General features: G+C 38.8%; 1 protein-coding gene across 1 annotated transcript; it reads left to right on the forward strand.

Annotated features, from left to right (window-relative positions):
- Nucleotides 1-4,987: 4,987 nt before the first annotated feature.
- Nucleotides 4,988-26,552, forward strand: LOC117982172 (very long chain fatty acid elongase 7-like). Its single transcript, XM_034968472.2, has 6 exons — nucleotides 4,988-5,165; nucleotides 6,004-6,194; nucleotides 6,783-6,926; nucleotides 22,406-22,511; nucleotides 23,685-23,821; nucleotides 25,181-26,552. The coding sequence occupies exons 1-6, from the start codon at nucleotides 5,105-5,107 to the stop codon at nucleotides 25,352-25,354; spliced, it is 813 nt and encodes a 270-aa protein (XP_034824363.1). The 5' UTR covers nucleotides 4,988-5,104; the 3' UTR covers nucleotides 25,355-26,552.
- Nucleotides 26,553-26,686: the final 134 nt, after the last annotated feature.

Here is a 26,686-nt window from a genome sequence, read left to right on the forward strand (position 1 = left end):
CTAGACTGAAGTTTCGAGCTGATGGTATATTTTTATTTGGGCTGACGTCAAAATGACGTCATCTCGATGTTAATGAGACATGGTTCCAGCCCAATAGCAATTTGCGGGACTTATTATAACACATAAAATTTAACTCCTCACGCGCCATTTTAACTTTATGTGTCAAATTTCATGTCAAAAGGGCATCGAATTAAAATGGCGCGTGAGGAATTATTTTGTACGGACTGTAACCAGATCTTGAGAGTAACTTAGATCCGCCTGCTCGTTTGCTCGCTATCTCTATTTAAAAAAAATCTTTTTTCGTCAGAAGTAATGACGTCGCGTCGTCCGTATATTTTTAAAGTGGTCGCCAAACAGAAAAGCTGCTTAGCTGCCATCTTTTATCGAGGTGTTTTAAAGTAATCGCGCATATAGTTACACGCACAAATTGCGGTAATGAGCGTATTGGGAGCATTGATCCGATCCTAGGCTGAGATTTATAGAGCTTACTTTGACTTTACTCAGACTTTACCTATGGTGCGCTTACATTGGCAATTTTTAAGCAATTTATATTGCTCGGCAACACAAATGGATCGATCTGGACTTATATATGACTTCGTAAGGACAGGGCCATTGAACAAGCAAAATGGCAAGCTTTAAACGCGTGTTTATTTTAAGCCTATCAGATCATATTCATCCAAAAACATTATTTAGTTAGTTAGTGGTAAGATGTTAAGAGAAGATATTCAAGTATCTGACGACTAAAAAGATATTTACGGGGTTCTATTATTATAATTAGGAACTATTTAGGTTTAAATAAATTACTGTTATTTATTTTTGAACACTGAAAACGTAAATAATATTATAATAATTATATGAAAATTACTTTTTGTTCTTTTTATTTTCCTCCATTGTCACTAAGTTATACACGCTGAAATTTTAGTGGTTGTTTTCCCGCGGCAGAGTGATTTGCTCTTAGTAGTACTATCGAAACATTGAGTTAAACTTTAAAAGTATAAAATGTTTTTGTTTTGAATTAATTTAAAAAAAATATCATCAACACGAAAGTGTTTCACTAACACAATAGTAATTCACTAGAGGTAACGTGAATAGTAGGTAGGTACATCCACTCGAAACGCGCTGCTAATAAAGTGAAAAAGTTTAGAGCAAGATAAGCTCTCGCACGTAGTGATACGGTATAAACTGGCCTGCATGCACGCAGCACTACGATTGGTTCGAGGTCTCATTCGAGATGCATTCGAGCTTTGTTTTTCTCGATTGTAAAGCCATTTTTGACTCAATTATTTTTTTATATTTATAAATCAATTGTAATACCATGACAAAATCATTTCGCTTCGGGAAAACAACCACTATAATTTCAGCGGGTAATTTCAGAGAGCGTCAAAGATTTAAAAAATTTGAGCCGGCGATGTTATGTAGAGACGATGATCCCAATTACAGTACGCGGCCGCAAGTAATGTACATCGATCTTTAGAATGACATTTCGGCTTTGTAGAGCGTTGACTTGAGCCTCAATAGCTCAACCGGTATAGGAGTGGACTGAAAACCGAAAGGTCGACGGTTCAAATCCCGCCCGTTGCACTATTGTCGTACCTACTCCTAGCACAAGCCTGACGCTTAGTTGGAGAGGAAAGGGGAATATTAGTCATTTAACATGCCTAATATTCTTTTAAAAAAAAAAATAAAAAAAAAAAAAAAAAAAACCTGTATGACGACAGTGCTCTACAAATCTGATCTACATATCAAACCTACTGCTAATATAAAACTATGAAACTAGTCGGGCTAACGTCGCTCGACTGGATACATGAGTATCGCCGTAGAAATATACCTACTATATAATATAATGAAAATCACTCACGATAGTTTAAACGCTAAAATCTGCCATCTCCTTCTAAAGGTAGACGTACATTACTTTCGGTTGCGTACTGTATTTTTCTAGTCAATAGCCCCGATTCTCTAGTCTCTCTCTAAACTAAATTTAGAGTATCTGCATCCTTTTCTTTTTACTAATGCTAAAAAAGGAACGGAACATGACTTTCACATTTAAAGACTCTAAATTTTAGTGCACAATGTGGCTAATTCCTTTGTACACAATCTCTAAACTAAACTAAAATATCACGTCTAAATCTATTGCTATCCCTTTCATAATCTTGCTTGCGGAAAAGGAAAGCACTAGATTTAGACCTGTTAATTTAGTTTAGTTTAGAGATTGTGTACTAGAGAATCGGCCCCAATACAAATTTAAACAGTAGGTTCGCGACTGCGTGCTAAAATCACGGGTTTTACCATCTAAAAATTAAATTTAAAACTGTCAAACTGTGTCTATCCTTTTCATATTACATTAGTAAGAAGAGCATGCGAACACTCTAAAATTAGGTTGTGCTCAGAATCAGTGCCAATGTGGCTAATTCCATTGTACACAATCTCTAAACTAAACTAAAATGACTCGTCTAAATCTACTGCTATCCCTTTCATGAAGTTGCTTGCAGAAAAGGATAGCACTAGATTTAGACCTGTTAATTTAGTTTAGATTAGAGAATGTGTACAAGAGAATCGGCCCCAGTATCGTACTAATTGCTTGGCCTCCTACACTAGACCAAATCTATGTCGCGAAATTAGAAAAACTACCAAGCATAAAATCAAAACCGAGACCTTCGCCTACCACTGCGACAGGGCCACTGGGAGGTCACAAGCGCGTATTTTGGAGAGGCAACAAAATGTGCACGCCTCTTTTTTCTTTCGTGAGAAAAATCCAGATACCACCGGCCACGGAGGAGCACACTGGTTATGTCGGACTCTTACCGACTAAAAACCTCACGAAGTTCCATACCACCGCTAACGACGGAGCACAAGGAACCAACAACGCCTCGTTACACCGACAACGTATGTCCGCCGCAGCAGACCCACCATGGGGACACTACTGGGCCAAACACCAGGCAGAGGCCTTAGAGGCATGCCGGAACCACAGCACCCCAAACAATCACACAAATCAAACGACCACACTGTAAACGACGACGGACCGAAAATACGCACGCCTAACATTAACAATAGAGCAATTTAGACTCAAGATGCTTAATTTTTTTAACCGGTTTCCCTTTCCAAAAAGGAGGTGGTCCTCAATTCGGCTCATTTTTAGGGTTCCGTAGTAACTCGTAGTTCTCGTTTCCAACAGTACAGTAAGTACAGCGCAAGACAGCATCGTCATCATCATGATGATCAACCTATGGCTCACTACAGAGCACGGGTCTCCCTCTCAGAGTGAGAAGGGTTGCACCCCACGCTGGCCAAGTGCGGATTGGCAGACTTCACACACCTTTGAGAACATTATGGAGAACTTTTAGGCATGCAGGTTTCCTCACGATTTTTTCCTTCACCGTTAAAGCAAGTGATATATAAGTAGATTATAGATACTCAAAACGCACATAACTCCCAGGCCAAAAGTTAGAGATGCGTGCCCGGGATCGAACCTTCGTTCTCCGATTAGGAGGCGGGTGTCCTAACCACTAGGCTATCACAGCTTAGCCTACATACCTATTTATAACCAACCGGCCAAGTGCAAGTCAGGCTCGCGCACCGAGGGTTCCGTACTACAGTCATATATTTTCAACATTTTGCACGATAATTCAAAAACTATCATGCCTAGAAATAAAAAAAAACTGTTTTAGAATAGACAGGTAAAGACCTTTCATATGATACCCCACTTGATATAGTTATCTTACTTCAAAATTGAAAATACTAATTATTAGTTCAGGACCACATTTTAATTTTTTTTGTGTGATGTAACCACAAATTCACGGTTTTCAGATTTTCTCCCGAATGTCAGCTATAAGACCTACCTACTTGCAAAATTTCATGATTCTAGTTCCACGGGAAGTACCCTGTAGGTTTTTTGACAGACCGACAGACAGACAGATAGACAGACAGACAACAAAGTGATCCTATAAGGGTTCCGTTATTCCTTTTGAGGTACGGAACCTTAAAAAGTAGATATCGAAGACACTTACTTATTCCTAGATATACACAGGTAGGTTTGTATTGTACACGACCTAATTTTTTTAATTAAAACCTATTTGTCACTCCAGCTTTCACTAGACAGATTTTAACTATCTGTCCCACCCGGCTTCGCTCGACTGGAATTTCTCTAGTCTTCAGCGATAGAAAAATCTCCCTGGTTAATGAGTTTGTAATTTTTTCATGCATCGAATTTTATTGTACAACTCTTTCTCTCTCTTACTTACTATAGCATAGATAAGTAGTAGGTCCAGATTGGGAGGTTGGCTGCAAATTCGTCCGTGTGGAGTAAGTAAATTGTATACGATATATTTCTACGGTAATTATGATATACAGACCTGACCTGACGAGCTGACCCCCATGATAAAGGACCCCGGATGGGTTCGAAACTAGTCGGGATAACGTCAACTGGATACGTATATTCACGTAGAAATATATCATATTATACTAGCTGCCCCGGCGAACTTCGTACCGCCTAACAGTCGATTCAAATTTTTCTCTCCGTAAGAACCATCCTCGTACTTCAAAGAATATTATAAAAAAAGAATTAGGGAAACCGGTTCAGCCGTTCTCGAGATTTGCGACCAGCAACACTTTTAGCGATTCATTTTTATATATAGAGATAATGGAAATCACACACGATAGTTTAAACGCTAAAATAAGTAAATTGTACCTATTCCTTTGGAATACTGTGAAAATTCAACTCTTTACCTACGGTTCGGTATGAAACGAAAAAAGCGTTTATTTGAGTTATTATAAGGGCCAAATAACCATAATAATATGAACTTAAGAAAAAGCATATTATTTTAAAGACAGACAATTCAATTGAATAATTTATAGAATGCACAGGTACGTAAGCACCTAGAAAAATTGTATCGGTAGAGGAAATAATAAAAATGCAAATGTATGGATGGTATTTTGAACTCCGACTTGGGCACTTTTATGTTTAGTTTAACATTAGTAACTCGGTGAGAAAGGTTTACTTTTAATTGTGAAATTAATTACTAGGCATAAAATAAAATAATCTGATAAATAGCATCATTAAATTGTTATTTACTTATGAGGTGTAAATAAGTGTTCTCAACGATTCAAAATGGCGGAGATTATAAGAAAAGCCATATCAGGATACAGATTTCTCTTTGATGAAATGGCAGGTAAAATCGTTTAGGTTATAAAAAATTAGAAATATTAGTTAGTCAGTCAAAAGCCTATAGTGTCAAGGACTTATATTCGAAAAGCCGGGGTTTCCATCACGGGCACGCACCTCTAGCAATTATCCTCTAGAAAATATACCTCTAGAAAATCAGCGTCCTGCATCTTATGTGTGTTAACGCATATGATGCAAGACATTATGCTGAGCTGTACACCCATTTGGGGTGGTATCACAGATGAAAATGTTACATTTGTACCTACTTTGTTTTTATCTGTGACACCAACAACAAATAAATGCATTTTCTTTCTTTCTTTCTTACTGTCGTGAACTGTGACGTAGATAGTTACCTACTAGGTACGCTCACTGAGTCACAGACCTTACTTCAATATATAAAAAAAAAACCCGGCCAAGTGCGAGTCAGGCTCGCGCAATGAGGGTTCCGTACTACAGTCGTATTTTTTGACATTTTGCACGATAATTCAAAAACTATGATGCATAAAAATAAATAAAAATCTGTTTTAGAATGTACAGGTGAAGACCTTTCATATGATACCCCATTTGATATAGTCACTCACTTCGAAAGTTGAAAATACTAATTATTAGTTCATGACCACAATTTAATTTTTTTGTGTGATCTAACCCTAAATGCACGGTTTTCAGATTTTCCCCAAATGTCAGCTATAAGATCTACCTACCTGCCAAATTTCATGATTCTAGCTCAACGAGAAGTACCCTGTAGGTTTCTTGACAGACAGACGGAGAGACAGATAACAAAGTGATCCTATAAGGGTTCCGTTTTTCCTTTTGAGGTACGGAACCCTAAAAATAATTAATTTCAGATCCCAGAACAAAATCGTGGCCTTTCGTGGCGAAGCCGTTCCATGGCCTCGCGCTTTTGGCGTTATACTTGACGTTCGTATTGAAATGGGGCCCCAAACTGATGAAGAATCGAAAGCCATTTAATTTGGATAAAGTTATGATCGTATACAATATTATACAGATCATTTGCTGCGCCTACATATTTGTTTTGGTAAGTATTGTGACTATGATATACTAGCTGATGCCCGCGACTTCGTCCGCGTGGTCTTAGCTTTTTTAATAATCCCGTGGGAACTCTTTGATTTTCCGAGATAAAAAGTAGCCAATGTCACTCTCCAGGTCTTTATCTATACTCATGCAAAAAGTCACGTCAATCCGTTGCACCGTTGCGACGTGATTGAAAATCAAACTAGCAAACCAACAAACAACACACACTTTCGCATTTATATTAAGGGTACTGATTAATATTATATATATTATAATAGAGCCTCAATGGCTCAACCGGTAAAGGAGTGGATTGAAAACCGAAGGTCGACGGTTCAAACCCCGTCCGTTGCACTATTGTCGTACCTACTCCTAGCACAAGCCTGACGCTTAGTTGGAGAGGAAAGGGGAATATTAGTCATTTAACATGGCTAATATTCTTTAAAAAAAAAATGGAAATATACAGGGTGTAACCAGAACGCTGGCAAAAACGAAGACAGGTGATAGTACTGATGATCAGTGATATGACACCACAAAAAAACGCCTTAAAACGGTTACATCCTGTATAATAATACAAACTTTTTACATATTACAGAGTATACTCAAAATCTGGGGTCCCGGCCAGAAGTACAGGTGGGTGTGTGAGCCAGTGGACTATTCGATGTCAGAAGACGCGTTGCTTGTTGCAAAAGCCGCTTACTTCTACTTCCTCCTCAAGATAGCGGATCTCGCAGACACTGTAAGTGTTTATCATCATCATCATTATGATCAACCCTTCGCCGGCTCACTACAGAGCACGGATTCTCAGAGTTAGAAAGGTTTTGGGCATAGTATACCACACCGCGCTGGCCAAGTACGGATTAGCAGACTTCACACCTTCACTGAAATCTTTGCGGTGCGGCGCCGCAACGCCTCGTGTGCCCCCAGTCTGAAGTTAGTCAGTCAGTCACCTTTTCCTTTTATATATTTAGATTATCAGCATATTATGTTTAATTAATGTGGCCACGCAACGCGCCGCGTCGTCCCGAACGGGGCCTTAGTTTCAGCACACGTAATGGACTCCTGTAAAATTTTACTAGCTTGACAATTGAAAACAAAGTATTATTTATTTGCTTACAAAGTACCTTATTTCCTCCTGCAAAAGTCAATTAATTCAACAAACTTGTAAATTGACTTCGTACAAGAATATCCATTGAAAATTTAATTAAAGCCCTACACTTGTAAACTAACATTGATTACAAATTAATTAGTAAGTAGGTAGGTAATTTTGAGGTAATTGTACCTTTCATTGAATTCAAAAACTCGGTTTCCAGTTCAACTAATGATGATTTGTATTAATGAACCACGTGACACTAATGAGTAAACTAAATCAAAGAGGGGACTGATTGTTTTAAATGGATGCATGGATCAATGGGTCAACACATACCTAGTATCTATACCGACTACTAAGCCTTTTTAACCGAATTCCAAAAACCGGCCAAGTGCGAATCAGACTCGCGCACTGAGGGTTCCGTACTACAGTCGTATTATTGCGACATTTTTCACGATAGGTAAATAAAAAACTACTTACTAGATCTCGTTCAAACCAATTTTCGGTGGAAGTTTGTATGTCCTGTTCATAAATTTCGATCAGCAATTGACCCATCATTGAACACCAGATCAACAGTAAAGCACCAGATAGCTAAAAAGAATAAAATAACCCAGGGTGGCCAGAGCTCCATAGTTTCCTTTGTACAACGAAAGGATGACACTCCCCAATCGCGCCCGATCACCTCAAACAGTGGCATTGAAGAATAGCATTCAATGAAATTCACACATGCGAGCGCCACACCTCAAACATAGACTCTATCAAATTAAAAAGGACAAAACATAACACAAATCAACCTCCCCCAATTTGGCTGGTCACCACGGGGGCAGGTAGACTACAACCCTCCAAAACGTAAAAAGGTTGGAGGAGGCTTTCACCGCTAAAAGCGGTCCTTTCTAAAACCCTAATTTTTTTTTTAGATATAAATTATTAACTTTTAGTTTAAGATATAAGTTAGGTTTTTAAATGTTTTAGAACAAAATGTACCTATCAATTTAAATATGAAAGGAAAATAAAGCTATTTTTATTTTTATTTTTTATTTTTTATTTTTATTTTTATTTATTCATTAATTTAATACCTACCTACTACCTACCTAGTCATTAATTTAATAGATATTTGTATGTAAATGTTACATTAATGCGGAAGGTTGTCTCTACTACCACTATTCATGCACATTTAATTAAAGTACCTACCAATACTAAGCCTAATGATAGCTATTTATTTTAATGCAATCATTTTTATGATGATAGTGAAAATAAAAGATCGATGATTAACAAGATAATCATCATCTGCCATAATCATCATAAAACTGCCATACCCCTTCCAGGTTAGCCCGCTATCGTCTTAGACTGCATCATCACTTACTGTGATGGTACGGTGATCGTCTCTGCTTCTTTCGATGATGGGCTATAATGAGGAAATTCAAAAACAAGTAAATCGGCTAAACTTTGGGACACTATTTGTATTCGGAGTCATATGTTATCTTAGGTATGGCCAAGTACATGGCAGGCACAATTCGTCGGACGGACATGTAGACCTTGCCAATCAAACTTCCAGATTTTCGCGGTTAGATGATGAATTTTATTTCAGAGGTCTACTATTTTGACTCATTCAACTCTCTCGGATGAAAATCCTGAGGAGGAAAAAAAAAACAGCTAGGTTATGCGTTCTGGCTTGGATGAAGGGTCGGTTGGTACATGTATTTGCCAATAAGGCCATCGTTCTACTGACCAAAGCCTCTACTAGCACGGGGGACCCTGCGCTGGACACCAGCCTTTCAACATTGTTATGTGGGGCACAGCCGACCTCCCTGTTATTTCGCTACGAAGCGTTTGGTAGCCTGTCGTGGAAGACAAGGTTCTTTTCTTGAGCTAAAAGCTCGCCCCTTACCATGGTATAATTTTGTATATATATATATATTCGTTCAGTTATGTCTAAGTTGGCCAACTTAGGTGTCGGGAGGTCGAAGCTGTAAGACATGGCGTGTTTTGGTGTGCCGAGGCTTTGCCGCCAGGACGCCGTCATATCGACCGTGTGCCTTTTTACATTAAATCCGACCTTATAGGTCAAGGATATCAAACTAATAGTTCTCACACATTAATACTTTCAGTGTCCCGCGGTTTAGGCCGGTATGTAACGCCGTCCTATAGCTCTCGGAATGCGGCGTAACGATGACACACAAAAAAAGGTCTGTACCTGTTCTACTGTTCACCAACGGCCCCGTTACTTGTTCATACAATCTGCTTGCGCTGTGTGCTGGTTGTAAGTCGCACTGACCCAGTTTTGACTCGCCTGCTTTCCACTCGAGGGTCGGGGATTCGAACCCGAAAGATAACCCTTTAGTAGTCGTAGTTGTGTATATTCAAATTAATTAAATATCACTTGGTTCGTCGTAGAAAGAAAGCATCGTGAGGTAAACCGCAACCTGAGAGTTCTCTATGGAGCCCGCGCTCAGTAGTGAGCCGGCGAGGGTTGCTCATGATGATGGTGATGGTATCGTGGTAGCTGATAGTTCAAAAACACACCACATTATCCAAATTATTAGTGCAATTTAGCCTACCCAGTCAATGTGTATTTTGGCAAGGGTCGTCCCATCTGACTGCGTTAGTCTGTCAATTTTATTCTATTTCTTATTTACTATTAGATAAGAGCTAATATTGTGAATTCGGTGTACTGCTGAAAAAAAAAGGAACTAGCCTAAACTTTACTTAATAGTAAGAGTCGTGATATAGGTAATATGAGAGATTTAATATTGGAGTCCGACACATGGAACCATGTATCTACGGCATTTTTGAACACACACAGTTCGATCGTTTTACCTCTAAAATGAATTTGAGCTCCATTATTAAATGTCTATAGAAGGTATCTAGACGTGATAAATAAAAGATGATATTTATACTCAAATGCTTTTATTTCTGGTAAATAAGTTGTTTTATTTACTCTCACAGTTGAGTATTTTTAGAAAAAAAAGAAACTGGTATTGTGATTTAGACGGAATTTTAAATGTGTTTGTTACATTTAAAACCCGCCAAATGTTCGCTTCCTAGGCCAATCTATTTAGAAGGGAAAAACGAACATTTAAACTTTAAAAACCCTTACGGCCGCGCAGTTTATTTCACAATCAATTACACACATAATATGTCATAAAATTTAAGAGAGATTTCTTAAATTTTATTCCTAAAAAACGAATTAGAGTTAAAGACACACTGTACACACGGTTATATACATAATCTAGCACAAGTATTTATTCTAAATACATCTGAACCTAGTTACACAACTTGTCCGGTTAAAACCACCTTCGGTATATTCTTTCTAATTTAAACCTACTCGCGAGGTTCACAATACGCCCCCACTTCTCTCGACTATGCATACACAATGCGGTGATTAGGTATAATATGAAATTTTCACACGCTAAACCCGTGGTCCACTCCATCCAAGCCCAGGGCTGAGACCATTGCCTACGTCTAGCATGATATTGGTCTTCTAGATTATTTTCTAGATCTATTTCTTCTAGGTATACCGGCTAATCAATTTTATAAGCTTAAAAGTTGTGGAACCACTTTCAAAATTTACACTAAATACAATAATCTGGGTACTTCACCATTAAACCGCCGCTGGCTCGAACACACTGTCTCTATAACCTTATCTTATTTCTCAGGACAAATTTTAACAATACACTATACTATAATTTTAATCTACACTCCAATTTTGCAAAGGAAGCTCAAAATATCTCGAATGGACGAGGTCGCGAGGTTCGCGCTGGGATTTGTACTTCCGACCCGAGCCGAAATCCTGCCTTGACTGCCCTCCGTTCTTTTTCCAGTTCTCCTTAAAGGTCCCCGTGGTCGTGTTTCGTCACGCCCACAGTTCTCTGAAAACCAAAAACACACAGGGGAGTACGGTTCTCTGATTGGTCTCCTCTTGCGCACAAAATTACCCTATTGGCCGAAAACAAAATTGCGTTCCAGGCCCCACCTCCAAAAATCTGTCCACATTTGTTCGTAGATACTTGTCGCCTGTTATTTGTCCCTAGACATATGATTGCCATTAAGTATTAGTTTTTGCCGTGTTTAGCCAGAAATTTTAAAATAACTCACGCATTTCTTGACGTCTTTATTAACAAACGCACTCTCTACTCTCGATAATTTGTTTTTGCTGTATTTAAAATTTATGGTCGCCTTTTTATTTTTCTTTCTTTGTTTTAGATTTATTGCCTTAGTTTTGAGAACGCCATAGAATCGTGTATCACACGGTAATAAATTTGGTGATTTATGAGTGACCATCTCACACGCCCCCAAATCGATTTTTTAATACACGTAATAAACCTCTATGTCCTTGCATCAAACATTAGTTGTTTCAAAAATCTATTTCCTTTACAATATTCACACGCTAATCCTAAATTTCCCACGCTTAGCCATCATATTCCCAGGCAAGACAATAACCTATTCAACTCGGGTATTTCCTTTTGTTAGAGTACTTCGAACTAATCGTTTTATGACCGCGGCGCCAACATTCTTCGCTTCTTTTCTATACTCTAAAGTTACCTTCCTTCTAGTTGTTTACATAATAGCGAAACAAGTGAATGGCATTGTAGTTACCTCTGATCTTATCAGAATGAACGTCAACTAATGTATATACATTATTGTATGGGACTGCCCCTATTATGTAAGGCCCTTCATAGAGCCGCATAAATTTCCTTGTCAGCTTTTTATCCGCATCTGACTTTGCAAAAGTCTTAAGTTTCACCAAATCGCCTACCTCGAACTGTATTAACTTATGGTTCTTGTTATAATGAAATTCTCTACGTTCGGCCGCCCTAGCTATGTTCTGTCGCGCATGTTGTCGAATCTGATCCAACGTCTCCCCTTGCAAGTCCGACCCTGTCGCTACTTCAACGTTAAAGTCAGTTGATAACTGGGTCCGTTTCCCACATACTAACTCATTTGGTGAATATCCAGTCGTAGTATGTACTACCTGGTTGTAGCAATCTTCTATATCCACTAGCAGATCTACCCACGAACGGTGTGATTTATCGCAATACGTCCTGAATAACCTCCCTAGCTCTTTATTCACCCTTTCCGTCGAATTTGGTCGCGGATTCCTAACAGATGTATGTGTTAATTCGATACCTAGTTGACGGATACCTGACTCGAACACCTTCGAAGTAAAGTTCGCGCCTCTGTCCGAGCATAATGTTCTAATCGCGACCTGCCTATGAAACTTTTTAACACAGGTTAATGTAGCTTTCCCACTAGCCTGGCGTAGTGGGTATAACCTGATCAACTTACTATAAGCATCTTGTATGACGAATATGTATTTAAAACCAAACCTTCCCGCTGGTAAAGGTCCATAAATGTCGCAAAAGACTCGTTCTCCTATTTCCTCTGCTATTACCGATTTAATCGGCCCCGTATGAGTTTCTAAAACATGTTTCGACTTTTGGCATGCCTCGCACGACCTTACGACCCGACCTATTATACGAGACATATTCGAGAAATAGTACCGACGTTTCATCAGTGCATAGACTTTGTATCGTCCGAAATGACCTAATTCTTCATGTATGCTAACGATCAAATCTTTTTGTAAGTCCTCGGGGACATATAACCTTAACGTATCCTTTCTTATGTCTGTTTTATACAGAATCTCTCCCTTAAGCACGTAGTATTTAGATTCAGACGTGTCCGTTATTTGCATGCGTCTAATTATCTCACTAGCGACTTTATCACGTCTTTGATAACTACCTATTTCCTCCCATCGCTCTCGTACTAACCGTCCTAATGAAGATTTGAATAGATTCATTTCGGGCCCCGTGGTCTTGTTGGTTAATACGTCAGTGGTCCCCTTTATATGTCGAGACAACACATCTGCTACAGTGTTTAATTTACCTTTGACATGTTCAACTGTATAGTCAAACCGTCCTATATAGTGTACCCAACGTATCATCCTAGCACTCAATAGTTTGCATGTCTGCAAGAATATCAGACTCTTATGATCAGTCCTAATCACTAACCTTGACCCTCTCAAATATGTTTCAAACTTAGACAAACTAAAAATAATCGCCCACAGCTCTTGTTCGGTAACTGTCCACTTACGTTCTGTCTCTGTTAACGCTTTACTACAGAACCCTAATATTTGTTCTTCACCTACTGAATTCAGTTGGTAAACATACCCTGAAACCCCTAAGTTACTGCTATCGGTTTGTAAATAATAAGTTCCCTTAGGATTCGGGTGTACGAGAAGTACTGTGTCTATAAATAACTTCTTAACTCTTTCAAAACAAACGTTAATCTCCTGTGTCCATGACCATCTTGTATTTTGTTTCAACAGGTCGCACAGTGGTCTAACTTCCTCGCTATATTTCGAGATAAACCTTCTGAAATAATTTATTAATCCCAAAAATCCCCGTAGTTGTTTTATAGTTCGAGGTATAGGGAAGTCTAATATGGCTTTAACTCGTTCAGGATCCATACGTACCCCATTAGTATTCACTATGTGCCCTAACAACTTCACTTCTACACATAAGAACCGACACTTCTCCAATCTTCCGGTTAAGCCTGCGGCGCCTAACCTATCTAATACTTGGTCTAGATGTTCTAAGTGCAACTTTATGTCCCCTGTGGTGAAGATAACTATGTCATCCAGATAGTTCACGCAAAACTCTCGTACCTCTCCTAGAATATAATCCATCGCCCTCGAAAAACCCGCTACAGAAGTCTTTAATCCTTGAGGTAACACACGGTAAGTATATGTCTTTCCCATGAATGAGAAACCGGTGTACTTCCTAGAGTCCTTATGCAAAGGTATTTGGAAATAAGCATTATTCAAATCGATTAAACTGATGTAGTCCACTCCATGGAAGGATTGTAAAATCTCAGATGTGAGGGGTGGCGCCCCCGCGTCTCCTATCATTTTCTTATTTAACTCGCGTGCGTCCAATAACAGTCTTATTGACTCATCTCGTTTTTTCGTGAACGTGAGAGGGCTACAGTATGGTGTTGCCTCCTGTCTGATCACGCCTAGCTTTTCCAACTCATTTAATTCGTCTTTAACTTGTTCCCTATATGACAAAGGTACCGGATAGCTATGCTTCACAAAAGGTGTTTCGTCTACTAACTGAATAACATGTTCATACTTGTTAGTCAAGCCTAACCCTTTCGTAAACACTTTACGATGTTTGTTTAACACAGACAATAAGAATTTCCTATGTTCATTACTTAAGTTCGATTTTTCCAATTGGAATTCCGTAATTTCCTCACTTTCTAATTCTCTACTCGCTACACTCTGTTCCACAGTCCCGGAGTCTTGATTTAATATCAAGTTAATCGTAGCCGCATTCGTCTCTCCCCCCAACCTTTCGATTTCGCAATCGGAATTCAATCTGACACAAGATCTAACTCCCATATGTTCTATAGTCAATGTTCGCTCATCATTACAGTTCACTATCCCTTTCACCCGCTCTAGCCAGTCATATCCCAGTATCAATGACCTAGGTAAACGTCGCATAATTAGTACAGGTGCTTCAACTAAAGTGCTACCTAACTGAAACTCTATTAGTACCAACCGATTTGTACTCTCGCTCCGCGATCCGAACGCCCCCTGTATTTGGATTGCTGGAATAGCGATTTCTGGTAGTTTCCTATTTTCTCTCACAATAGAATCGTACAATTCCCTAGTTATTCCACTAATCTGGCTTCCCGTATCTATAAGAGCACTCATACTCCTTCCGTACAACCTCACACACACTTCTGGTAATTTAGGTAAAGAATAGTCAATACCTACGTCGATTTGTTCATCTAGTTCATGAAACATTGTATACACGTTCAATTGTCTTTTCGTACACGCCTCGCACGACATGCCTACCTCGCTACATTCTGCTATATTCTCAAACTGGTTTTCCAATAAGACTCCTATGCTACTAATTTCCAGTTGGCAATTTTGTTCGTCATTATCGGGGCCGCCTCTCAATAAACGCTTAAGGCCTCCTTCACCTATCCCTAGACTCTGTCCCGGTTTCCATCCACTCTTAATCAAGATCTTATAGACCACACCTACTCTTTCGTGTTCTGAGGTCTCACTGGCCCCCGTTCTACACAATATTGATTGATTCGACCTATTTTGTGTGGGGTGACCTAGTTTTTTGACGGTCCCTCCCCCACTTTCTTAGACACAGCAGAGTCTTCGCCCTCTTTCACGAATGTGATAGCCGGTCTGACCTGCTTAGTTTCGGATACCGTGGGCCTGTTAAAATTTGCCCTAGAAATAAATCGACGGTAACCCCGACCCCTGGTCGAATTTCCCCTAGTCCTCCAATTGTTTGTCGACATTGTCGCTACGATAGGACGCCTCGATGGCGGTTCATTGTATCGCCTACCACCTCTATAATTACTATTCATACCACCTCTCATAACCCCCCTAGGTTTTTCAACAATATTTTGTTCTATGTCTCTGAGGAACTTTGCCCCGTTCATAATGCTAACTACTTCAGTTCTAGTAAACCATAGACGTTGTATGTCTATAGCATAATGACGCATAATGGAATTTACCAAATCGCGCTCGCTAAAAGCAATGGTTAATGATTGCATCGATTCTGCCTGCTCAGCGAAATGCTCAGACATCGTCATACCTGAATCGCTCGAGTATACTGCATTTATCAACCTATATCTAACAGATTCTTGGATTTGTTCGGTCCAATAGTTCCGCCTAAAATCGGTTTCAAAATCAGCGAATGAAGTCCACTCTTTCGAATATAGTTCCATAACCTTTCGTGCATTCCCCGAAATGCAACCTAGCGCGATATCAATCTCCCGATCTGCCCCGTTTACTGCCTTTATATATTTTTTTAATCGTTTTAAAAAGGTGATGGGATTAGTGAATGGCTTTCCGTCAAAATTTGGTTTGGTAACCGACGGTTGTACTACAAACAAGTTTCGGGTTTCAGCAAACGCTGTACTTGTGCTCGCGGTGTCTAGACTAACCCCTTGTCTATCAGATTTTCCGCTTTCACTTACTCCTATTGTCTGTTGTGACGAAACACTCGCGTTTTCGTTTTGGCCTGCGTTCGAACTCAGCTGTTGTAATTTCGTTTCGAATTCGGTGATTTTTTTTCAAAATCAACTCTAATGTAGTATTCCCTAAGGTCGACGTTTGCTCGCTCGATTCTACTGGGCTAGCTTCGCTCTGCCGCGTACCCACTTGCTTTGTTCTACGTGTTTTTCTACCTGCAGGCATCTTTTTTTTTTTTTCAATTCGTCCCTTTTCGTTCTACCTACTCAAGTGCCAACTTAAATTATATTTGAATACCTTTCGTAAGACGCGAAGCCGTATTTTTAAAATTTCTATATTATTAATACTAATTTGCAATCATATGTCTGAGATGTGTTTCTATTATATGAATTCTCTAGGTTTGAAGAAATTTTAAGCCTAAGAAATAAGCAAGGAATAATAGCTCGATTCTCTGCAGTATCTTCTGAAAACCTGTAAATTGTACATTTATAAGACATACAGCTTATTTCTGCTCCTTCTTATACCTAAAATAAATGTAAATGTACAACATATAAACATAATAACATGCACAGTGTGTCTTTCAACCTCTTTTTAGTTGCTTATAAGATTTTGCTCTCATATACCCAATCACGACTTCCTACGTTGTGTTCTATTTTTTTTTTTTTTCTATAATCTAGTCATATCGTTAATTCGAATACATACATAGATTCTGGTCGCTCGGCATCAAAATTCTGTGATGGTACGGTGATCGTCTCTGCTTCTTTCGATGATGGGCTATAATGAGGAAATTCAAAAACAAGTAAATCGGCTAAACTTTGGGACACTATTTGTATTCGGAGTCATATGTTATCTTAGGTATGGCCAAGTACATGGCAGGCACAATTCGTCGGACGGACATGTAGACCTTGCCAATCAAACTTCCAGATTTTCGCGGTTAGATGATGAATTTTATTTCAGAGGTCTACTATTTTGACTCATTCAACTCTCTCGGATGAAAATCCTGAGGAGGAAAAAAAAAAACAGCTAGGTTATGCGTTCTGGCTTGGATGAAGGGTCGGTTGGTACATGTATTTGCCAATAAGGCCATCGTTCTACTGACCAAAGCCTCTACTAGCACGGGGGACCCTGCGCTGGACACCAGCCTTTCAACATTGTTATGTGGGGCACAGCCGACCTCCCTGTTATTTCGCTACGAAGCGTTTGGTAGCCTGTCGTGGAAGACAAGGTTCTTTTCTTGAGCTAAAAGCTCGCCCCTTACCATGGTATAATTTTGTATATATATATATATTCGTTCAGTTATGTCTAAGTTGGCCAACTTAGGTGTCGGGAGGTCGAAGCTGTAAGACATGGCGTGTTTTGGTGTGCCGAGGCTTTGCCGCCAGGACGCCGTCATATCGACCGTGTGCCTTTTTACATTAAATCCGACCTTATAGGTCAAGGATATCAAACTAATAGTTCTCACACATTAATACTTTCAGTGTCCCGCGGTTTAGGCCGGTATGTAACGCCGTCCTATAGCTCTCGGAATGCGGCGTAACGATGACACACAAAAAAAAGGTCTGTACCTGTTCTACTGTTCACCAACGGCCCCGTTACTTGTTCATACAATCTGCTTGCGCTGTGTGCTGGTTGTAAGTCGCACTGACCCAGTTTTGACTCGCCTGCTTTCCACTCGAGGGTCGGGGATTCGAACCCGAAAGATAACCCTTTAGTAGTCGTAGTTGTGTATATTCAAATTAATTAAATATCACTTGGTTCGTCGTAGAAAGAAAGCATCGTGAGGTAAACCGCAACCTGAGAGTTCTCTATGGAGCCCGCGCTCAGTAGTGAGCCGGCGAGGGTTGCTCATGATGATGGTGATGGTATCGTGGTAGCTGATAGTTCAAAAACACACCACATTATCCAAATTATTAGTGCAATTTAGCCTACCCAGTCAATGTGTATTTTGGCAAGGGTCGTCCCATCTGACTGCGTTAGTCTGTCAATTTTATTCTATTTCTTATTTACTATTAGATAAGAGCTAATATTGTGAATTCGGTGTACTGCTGAAAAAAAAAGGAACTAGCCTAAACTTTACTTAATAGTAAGAGTCGTGATATAGGTAATATGAGAGATTTAATATTGGAGTCCGACACATGGAACCATGTATCTACGGCATTTTTGAACACACACAGTTCGATCGTTTTACCTCTAAAATGAATTTGAGCTCCATTATTAAATGTCTATAGAAGGTATCTAGACGTGATAAATAAAAGATGATATTTATACTCAAATGCTTTTATTTCTGGTAAATAAGTTGTTTTATTTACTCTCACAGTTGAGTATTTTTAGAAAAAAAAGAAACTGGTATTGTGATTTAGACGGAATTTTAAATGTGTTTGTTACATTTAAAACCCGCCAAATGTTCGCTTCCTAGGCCAATCTATTTAGAAGGGAAAAACGAACATTTAAACTTTAAAAACCCTTACGGCCGCGCAGTTTATTTCACAATCAATTACACACATAATATGTCATAAAATTTAAGAGAGATTTCTTAAATTTTATTCCTAAAAAACGAATTAGAGTTAAAGACACACTGTACACACGGTTATATACATAATCTAGCACAAGTATTTATTCTAAATACATCTGAACCTAGTTACACAACTTGTCCGGTTAAAACCACCTTCGGTATATTCTTTCTAATTTAAACCTACTCGCGAGGTTCACAATACGCCCCCACTTCTCTCGACTATGCATACACAATGCGGTGATTAGGTATAATATGAAATTTTCACACGCTAAACCCGTGGTCCACTCCATCCAAGCCCAGGGCTGAGACCATTGCCTACGTCTAGCATGATATTGGTCTTCTAGATTATTTTCTAGATCTATTTCTTCTAGGTATACCGGCTAATCAATTTTATAAGCTTAAAAGTTGTGGAACCACTTTCAAAATTTACACTAAATACAATAATCTGGGTACTTCACCATTAAACCGCCGCTGGCTCGAACACACTGTCTCTATAACCTTATCTTATTTCTCAGGACAAATTTTAACAATACACTATACTATAATTTTAATCTACACTCCAATTTTGCAAAGGAAGCTCAAAATATCTCGAATGGACGAGGTCGCGAGGTTCGCGCTGGGATTTGTACTTCCGACCCGAGCCGAAATCCTGCCTTGACTGCCCTCCGTTCTTTTTCCAGTTCTCCTTAAAGGTCCCCGTGGTCGTGTTTCGTCACGCCCACAGTTCTCTGAAAACCAAAAACACACAGGGGAGTACGGTTCTCTGATTGGTCTCCTCTTGCGCACAAAATTACCCTATTGGCCGAAAACAAAATTGCGTTCCAGGCCCCACCTCCAAAAATCTGTCCACATTTGTTCGTAGATACTTGTCGCCTGTTATTTGTCCCTAGACATATGATTGCCATTAAGTATTAGTTTTTGCCGTGTTTAGCCAGAAATTTTAAAATAACTCACGCATTTCTTGACGTCTTTATTAACAAACGCACTCTCTACTCTCGATAATTTGTTTTTGCTGTATTTAAAATTTATGGTCGCCTTTTTATTTTTCTTTCTTTGTTTTAGATTTATTGCCTTAGTTTTGAGAACGCCATAGAATCGTGTATCACACGGTAATAAATTTGGTGATTTATGAGTGACCATCTCATTACCACCAGGTGAGATTGCAGTCAAGGGCTAACTTGTATCTGAATAAAAAAAAAAAAAAAACATCGTCATCATCATCATCATCATCATCAACCGGTAGACATCCACTGCTGGACATAGGTATCTTGTAGGGACTTCCACACGCCAGCCATCCAGCAGCCTGCGAGTCGTTTGATGTCGTCTGTCCACCAAGTGCGAGGTATTTCAACGCTTCAATTTCACCACCTTGGGACCCCATTGTCTATCGGTTTTCCGAACTATGTGCCCTACACATTGCCACTTCAACTGTAAAACCCACTAAGCTATGTTGTTTACTCTGGATCTCCTCGTTTCTGATTTGATCACGCAGAGAAACTCCAAGCATAGCGCTCTTCACTAAGTGACTCTGAACTTTCATTATAGGAGGCCCATAGTCTACAACCATGTCTCGGATCCATATAAATTATGTCATCACTTGCAACTGGCAACACGCACTGTTCGAACTAAATACATATTACCTAATATTAAATACCTATTACCTATTATTAAATATATATAGGTATATATATATATATACCTATATATATTTATATATATATTATATTTATAGCTACATTGCGACTCCCCGTCTTACAGTTCTATACTGGAAGAGATCACTTTAGTGATAAGGTCGCCCTTTGTTTTTTAAGTGTATCCTGTATTCTTACTCTCTGTAAATCTATTAACAATAAAGTTATTTTAAATTAAATTAAAATTAAATATTATATACTACTACTATCCGGGATAAAAAGTAGCCTAATTATGTTACTCTCCAGGTCTTTATAAATATACCCATGCAAAAAATCACGTCAATCCGTTGCACCGTTGCGACGTAATTGAAGGACAAACCAACAAACCAACAAACAAACACACTTTCGCATTTATAATAAGGGTACGTTACTGATCTATACTAATAAATAAAATTGAAGTGACTGTCTGTAATTTCGAAATAACTACTTACCTCATATTAAGCTCATACCAAGGTTATTTTGAACTGTACCATAAGTGAATTTAAAATTTAAATTTTTTGTCCGTCTGTCTGTTTGAACGGGTTAATCTTCGGAACGGCTGAACCTATTTTGACGGGACTTTCACAGACAAGTAGAGGTTATTACTCCTTGGTTAACCAAGGAGTAATATAGGCTACTTTCAAAAAGGAGGAGTTTTGTTTATCTACCTATAGGTACCGAAATCTCCAGTCCGAGATTTCTGAACCGATTTGCGTATTTATGTATGTCACCCGCGCTATCCCGCACCGGGTTAGTGCGGGGGCTGTGCGGGTGTGCGGGGCGTCCCCACCCCGATTGCGATCTCGACCTGTCGGGTAGGCACCTACTATACCTACATCAATCAATCAATCAATCAGCCTGTTTGCGTCCACTGCTGGACATAGGCCTTCCCAAGAGCACGCCACCACACACGATCCTCCGCCTTCCTCATCCACCCACTTCCCGCTATCTTCTTAAGGTCGTCAGTCCAGCGGTTAATTTTTTTGTGTGATGATACCTACATACATTTTGGAAAGGAGATCGCCCGTGAACGGGCCCTCTTTTGTGGCGTTCGTGTCAAAATTTAAATAATTTTTTTTTAAATGTGTTATTTTTTTACGATTATGTTTTATAACGACTTTTTTTCACTCTATTATTGAAAATATCCACAATTACAGTCAGGTCAGAATCGTAAACATGCATTTATTTTGAAGAAGTATTAATTAAATATAACCTCAATATCAGCAATATAAAAAATAAGATTTCTTTATAACCAGGGTGAATAAATAGAAATCGTTTGCAGAATATAAAGAGTTAATTATTTGGTTGACATAACAATTATATTGGGGGGGCAAAGCTCCTAAGAAAATGGGCAATCTCTTTTGGATCATTTAGAAATACTTCAATGCATTGATATACTGCAGTGCGGCAAGCAGCAACGGAAATCCGCCACGCTAACGCTTTTCAAAGGAAATCTTTATTCCATTATTCACAAATGCTGAGATGCAAAATGTAGATACCTACCTACTTCTAGTTAGCTTTAAGAAAAAAAGAGCCTTCAGCTTAACTCAATCTAATAAGTATTTTAAAATCTTGCTAGTTAATAATAGTACCTACTTATAATGTACTAGAAGATGCCCGCGACTTTGTAGATGGAATTAAGTCAGTTCTTATATTATGTTGAGTTTATTTTTATTACAAGATACTAGCTGACGCTTTCCACGTGGGTTTAGATTTTTAAAAATCCCGTGGGAGCTCTTTAATTTTCCGGGATAAAAAGTAGCATATGTCGGGATGTATAGCTGACTCTGTACCAAATTTCATCAAAATCGGGTAAGCTGTTAGGCCGTGAAAAGCTAGCAGACAGACAGACAGACACACTTTCGCATTTATAATATCCTGGTACCCTTCGGTTAAGAAACCCTAAAAACCACACTATTTAATGAGCTTTCCTATTTAATTCCAGATTTTCTTCGTGCTGCGCAAAAAATCCAACCAGGTGTCGTTTCTGCATCTGTACCACCACACTGGGATGGTTTTGCTTGTATGGGGGGCTGTCACTTACTTTCCAGGTAAATATTTATTTACTTGAAAAGACCTAGATACCTAATGCAGGTATTAATTAACACATATCTTTCTATATATAAAAATAAATCGCTGAATGTGTTGCTGATCGCAAATCTCGAGAACAGCGGAACCGATTTCGCTAATTCTTTTTTTAGAATATTCCTTGAAGTACGAGGATGGTTCTTACGGAGAGAAAAAATCCTGAAAAAGAATCGACTGTTAGGCGGTACGAAGTTCGCCGGGGCAGCTAGTTATTATCTATACTAATTAATATTTATACGAATAATTAAAATTGAAGTGTCTGTCTATAATCTGTAATTTCGCATTAAAAAAAAATCTCATATTATGAATATTTGAATTGTACCATAACCGAATCACACGTTCTTATAATTTTTGTCTGTCTGTGCTAATCTTCGGAACGGCTGAGCCAATTTTGACGAGACTTTCACAGGCAAGTAGAGAATTAGTCAAGGAGTAACATTTTTTTCCCCTACCATAAAGCACCATTATAAAATGGCAGCTTTATTACTACTACCATCTAGCCTATGGGCTAATAAGTAATATTATTCTAGCTTAAACTTCTACTTATGAATAATTTTTAAATCTAATTTACAGTCCAATAACTGTCCTTAGTTAGACCTAAGGAGTAACATAGGCTACTTTTTTAATCGACTTTCAAACGGCAAGCGGCGCAAGTATGCCTCTCTTATAGAGAGTTACATTTTTGTGCCGTTTGCCGTGGAGACCCTGGGGCCATGGAGTCTTAGTGCTAAAAATTTCTTACGAGACATTTCACCGCGATTAATAGCCTCATCTGGTGACAGAAGGGCTGGCTCATTTTTTGCGCAACGGATCAGCCTGGCTGTCCAGCGCGGAAATGCAGCCAGTATTCTTGGCACCATTCCACGCGATTCATGATTTATATAGTAATTAGATAAGGCTAGCTTTAAGTTTTATTGTAATATTTAAAAAAAAGGATTTGTGTTTTTCTACCATACAAATCTCCGAGATTTCTGAACCGATTTGAGTTTTTTTTTAATTGACAAAAAACTCGGACTCGCCCGCGGAACCCTTTATGGGCGAGTCCGACTATCAGTTGACCGATTTTTTTAATTCAAAGTAATCTGCCCAGTACTTTGGAAGAATTCGCTTTTTTTGTTCACACTTGTTTTTTTCAGGCGGCCATCCAACTATGGTCGGTGTGATTAACTCGTTCGTGCACTGCGTGATGTACACTTATTACACCTTGACAGTTGCCTTCCCAGCTGTCAAGCAATCTGTCACATTTAAGAAGTTCGTTACACAAATCCAAATTGTAAGTCAAGCCAAGAGTGAAGAGGCATCTTCTCGGCAAGCGCGCTCCATCTTAGACCGCATCATCACGTGTCTGCGGCCTACCGATTCGTCTAAGTCTAACACTGAATGACAGCCACCGAGCTCATTTGACATTTATGTTTAATCCATTGAAGGTTTTCTACGAAAAACTATTTTTATATGACTCAGTGAAGCAGCAATGTAGAACAAATCAATGTCAAATGAGCACTGAGTGAATCCCATTGCCAGGCTCACTACAGAGCACGGATCTCCACTCTGAATGGGAAGGGTTTGTTGGCCATGGTCCACAACACTGGCCAAGTGCGAATTGGCAGACTTCACACATATTTGAGAACATTATGGACTCTCTCCAGGCATGCAGGTTTCTTCACGATGTTTTCCTTCACCGTTAAAGCAAGTGATATTTAGTATACCTACTATTATCTTCAACATCAAATAATACGAAGTAATATTAGAAACCATCGACATTTAGAAACGGATTAGGGCTATGCAGTTATGGTGTATTAAACTGCCATAAAGCTTAGAGATTGCAGCTGCTGTTCCTGATTCATGGCACTTGTGTGTCAATCTGTGTTACGGGTAGGTATGTAGGTACTTAGCGTAAAATGAGATCAGTCATGTACATTAACTTCTACAATTTTAGACTCTAAAATCTTAGGTGTTTTCACTTTTCAGTCATCGTCATAATCAGTACCCGTAGTTCAAGATTTTACGTCTCACCAAACCAAACCAAATTCGAGAGTCGAAATACTTCCGCGTTACAGTAAACTGGATCTTAAGTGCCTTGTTTTAAAGCTCAAGTTTGTCTACACTTCTACAGCCAGCGCTCCAAGCGGAAACATTGCGAAATTAAAATCAGTGGCATTGAATATTTGACTTCAATTCAAGGCTGTTTAGGTCCATTTTACTGTAACGCGGAAGTATTTCGACTCTCGAATTTGGTTTCGTTTGGTGAGACGTAAAATCTTGTACTACGGGTACTGTGCCCGTATTATAAATGCGAAAGTGTGTTTGTTTGTTGGTTTGTTGGTCTCTTGGTTTGTTGGTTTGTCCTTCAATCACGTCGTAACGGTGCAATGGATTGACGTGATTTTTTGCATGGGTATAGATAAAGAACTGAAGAGTGACATAGGCTACTTTTTATACCGGAAAATCAAAGAGTTTGAGGGTTCAAAAATACTATTTATTATTAATTTACACAGGAAAACCAACCTACCTAAAATACTATCCCAAAGGTAAAAAAAGTTTCATCGCGACGTATAAACTTTTTTCTGGGGCAAACAAAGTGTTGGGGAGTGATCATCTCTTTACATCTAAGTAATATTTTTTTGTTTTTCAGCTCCAATTCTTCCTTTGCATAGTGCATTATGGCGCTATATGTTTCAAACCCGACTGCGAATTTCCAAGATGGACGGCGGCAGTGTTCCTGCCACAAAATATATTCATGCTGGTTCTGTTCCTGGACTTCTACTTCAAGACATACATGAGGAAACCGAAAAAAATCTGTGATTAACTTTGATGCTGACGGAGAACTCAGATTAAGGGGAAATATAATGAACCAAAAGCCTAATTTGCTATAATCCGCTGAAACAGGTCGAATCTGTATGGTGAAACGTTCAGCATGCTACATGCACCGCCCGCCCGCCCACTGCTAAACATGCAGGAAAATGCAGCCACCAGGCAAGCAATACGCACCCGCACCACCACCACGCAGCACCACACAAACCCCAAAACACACTCGACGCACGTCGACGTGGATTATAGACAATTAAGCTTTTGGTTCATTGAATATCATGGATTTCCGCAAAGTAACGCCTGCTTCTAAACAATATGAGGGAAAATGATAGAAATAATAATTTATTAGAAGCCCTAATAACAAAGAAGTACAGGAAAGCTTATACTTAGCATATTTTAAGAAGTAGACAGAATCTATCCAATATACTTCCATACTAATATTACAAATCCGAAAGTGTGTCCGTCTATCTGTCTGCTAGCTCTTCACAGCCCAACAATTTAACCGATTTTGACGAAATTTGATACAGAGTCAGCTTACATCCCGGGTACGGACATAATAATCTACCTTTTATCCCGGAAAATCAAACAGTTCCCACAGAATTCTTGAAAACCTAAATCCACGAGGACCAAGTCGCGGGCATCATATTCTAGTTAATAATAATATAAAAAAATTGTCAATACTTCCTAATCATAATATTATTATAATTATGAAAGTTTGTCTGTCTGTTTGCACGTTACCTTTTGACACCTCGACCACAAGGCATATTCGGACATTTTTAACCGACTTCCAAAAAAGAGGTGGTTCTCAATTCGGCCCGGTTTTTTTTATCCATGTAAACATGTTCTGCAGATTTTCTTTCTTTTTCAAACCAAGGTTTTTGACAAAAGTACTAAGTTGTTCTGTATTACTAGATTTAGATTGTTAAAAATGTTGAATTATTCTGGAAACTAATTTTTCGGGATAAAACTATGGCCTAGGCGACCTAGGGCTAGATCCATCCCCGAGATAGCTATAGTTATCTGTAGCAAGTTTCATCAAAATCGGTTGTACGAATGAGCCGTGAAAAGACAGACAGACACACTTTCGCATTTATAATATTAGCAAGGATTCTGTCTTAAGTTTATGTAGTGTTAAGATTGTATATGAACCTACAGAATTAATTGTAGTTATCTACCTATTACTTAATTAAATTTTTACTGACAACATGAAAATTTATTTTCTTATCTCTGTATTTATAAACTGTAGAAGTTTGCTTGAGTACTCTACTCGTATATACTATAGAATAGAATAGAATAGAATGGAATGGAATATAATAGAATGGAATGGAAT

The sequence above is a fragment of the Maniola hyperantus genome, chromosome 5 (genome assembly GCF_902806685.2).
Source record: "Maniola hyperantus chromosome 5, iAphHyp1.2, whole genome shotgun sequence".
NCBI lineage: Eukaryota > Metazoa > Arthropoda > Insecta > Lepidoptera > Nymphalidae > Maniola > Maniola hyperantus.

What these genes read in the sequence shown, in the direction of transcription:
- LOC117982172 (XM_034968472.2), top strand. Translation starts at nt 5,105, where the DNA reads ATGGCGGAGATTATAAGAAAAGCCATATCAGGATACAGATTTCTCTTT. An exon ending in TCTCTTTGATGAAATGGCAG is followed by an intron (nt 5,166 to 6,003) that starts GTAAAATCGTTT and finishes AATTAATTTCAG; the next exon opens with ATCCCAGAACAAAATCGTGG. An exon ending in TCGTTACACAAATCCAAATT is followed by an intron (nt 23,822 to 25,180) that starts GTAAGTCAAGCC and finishes TTTGTTTTTCAG; the next exon opens with CTCCAATTCTTCCTTTGCAT.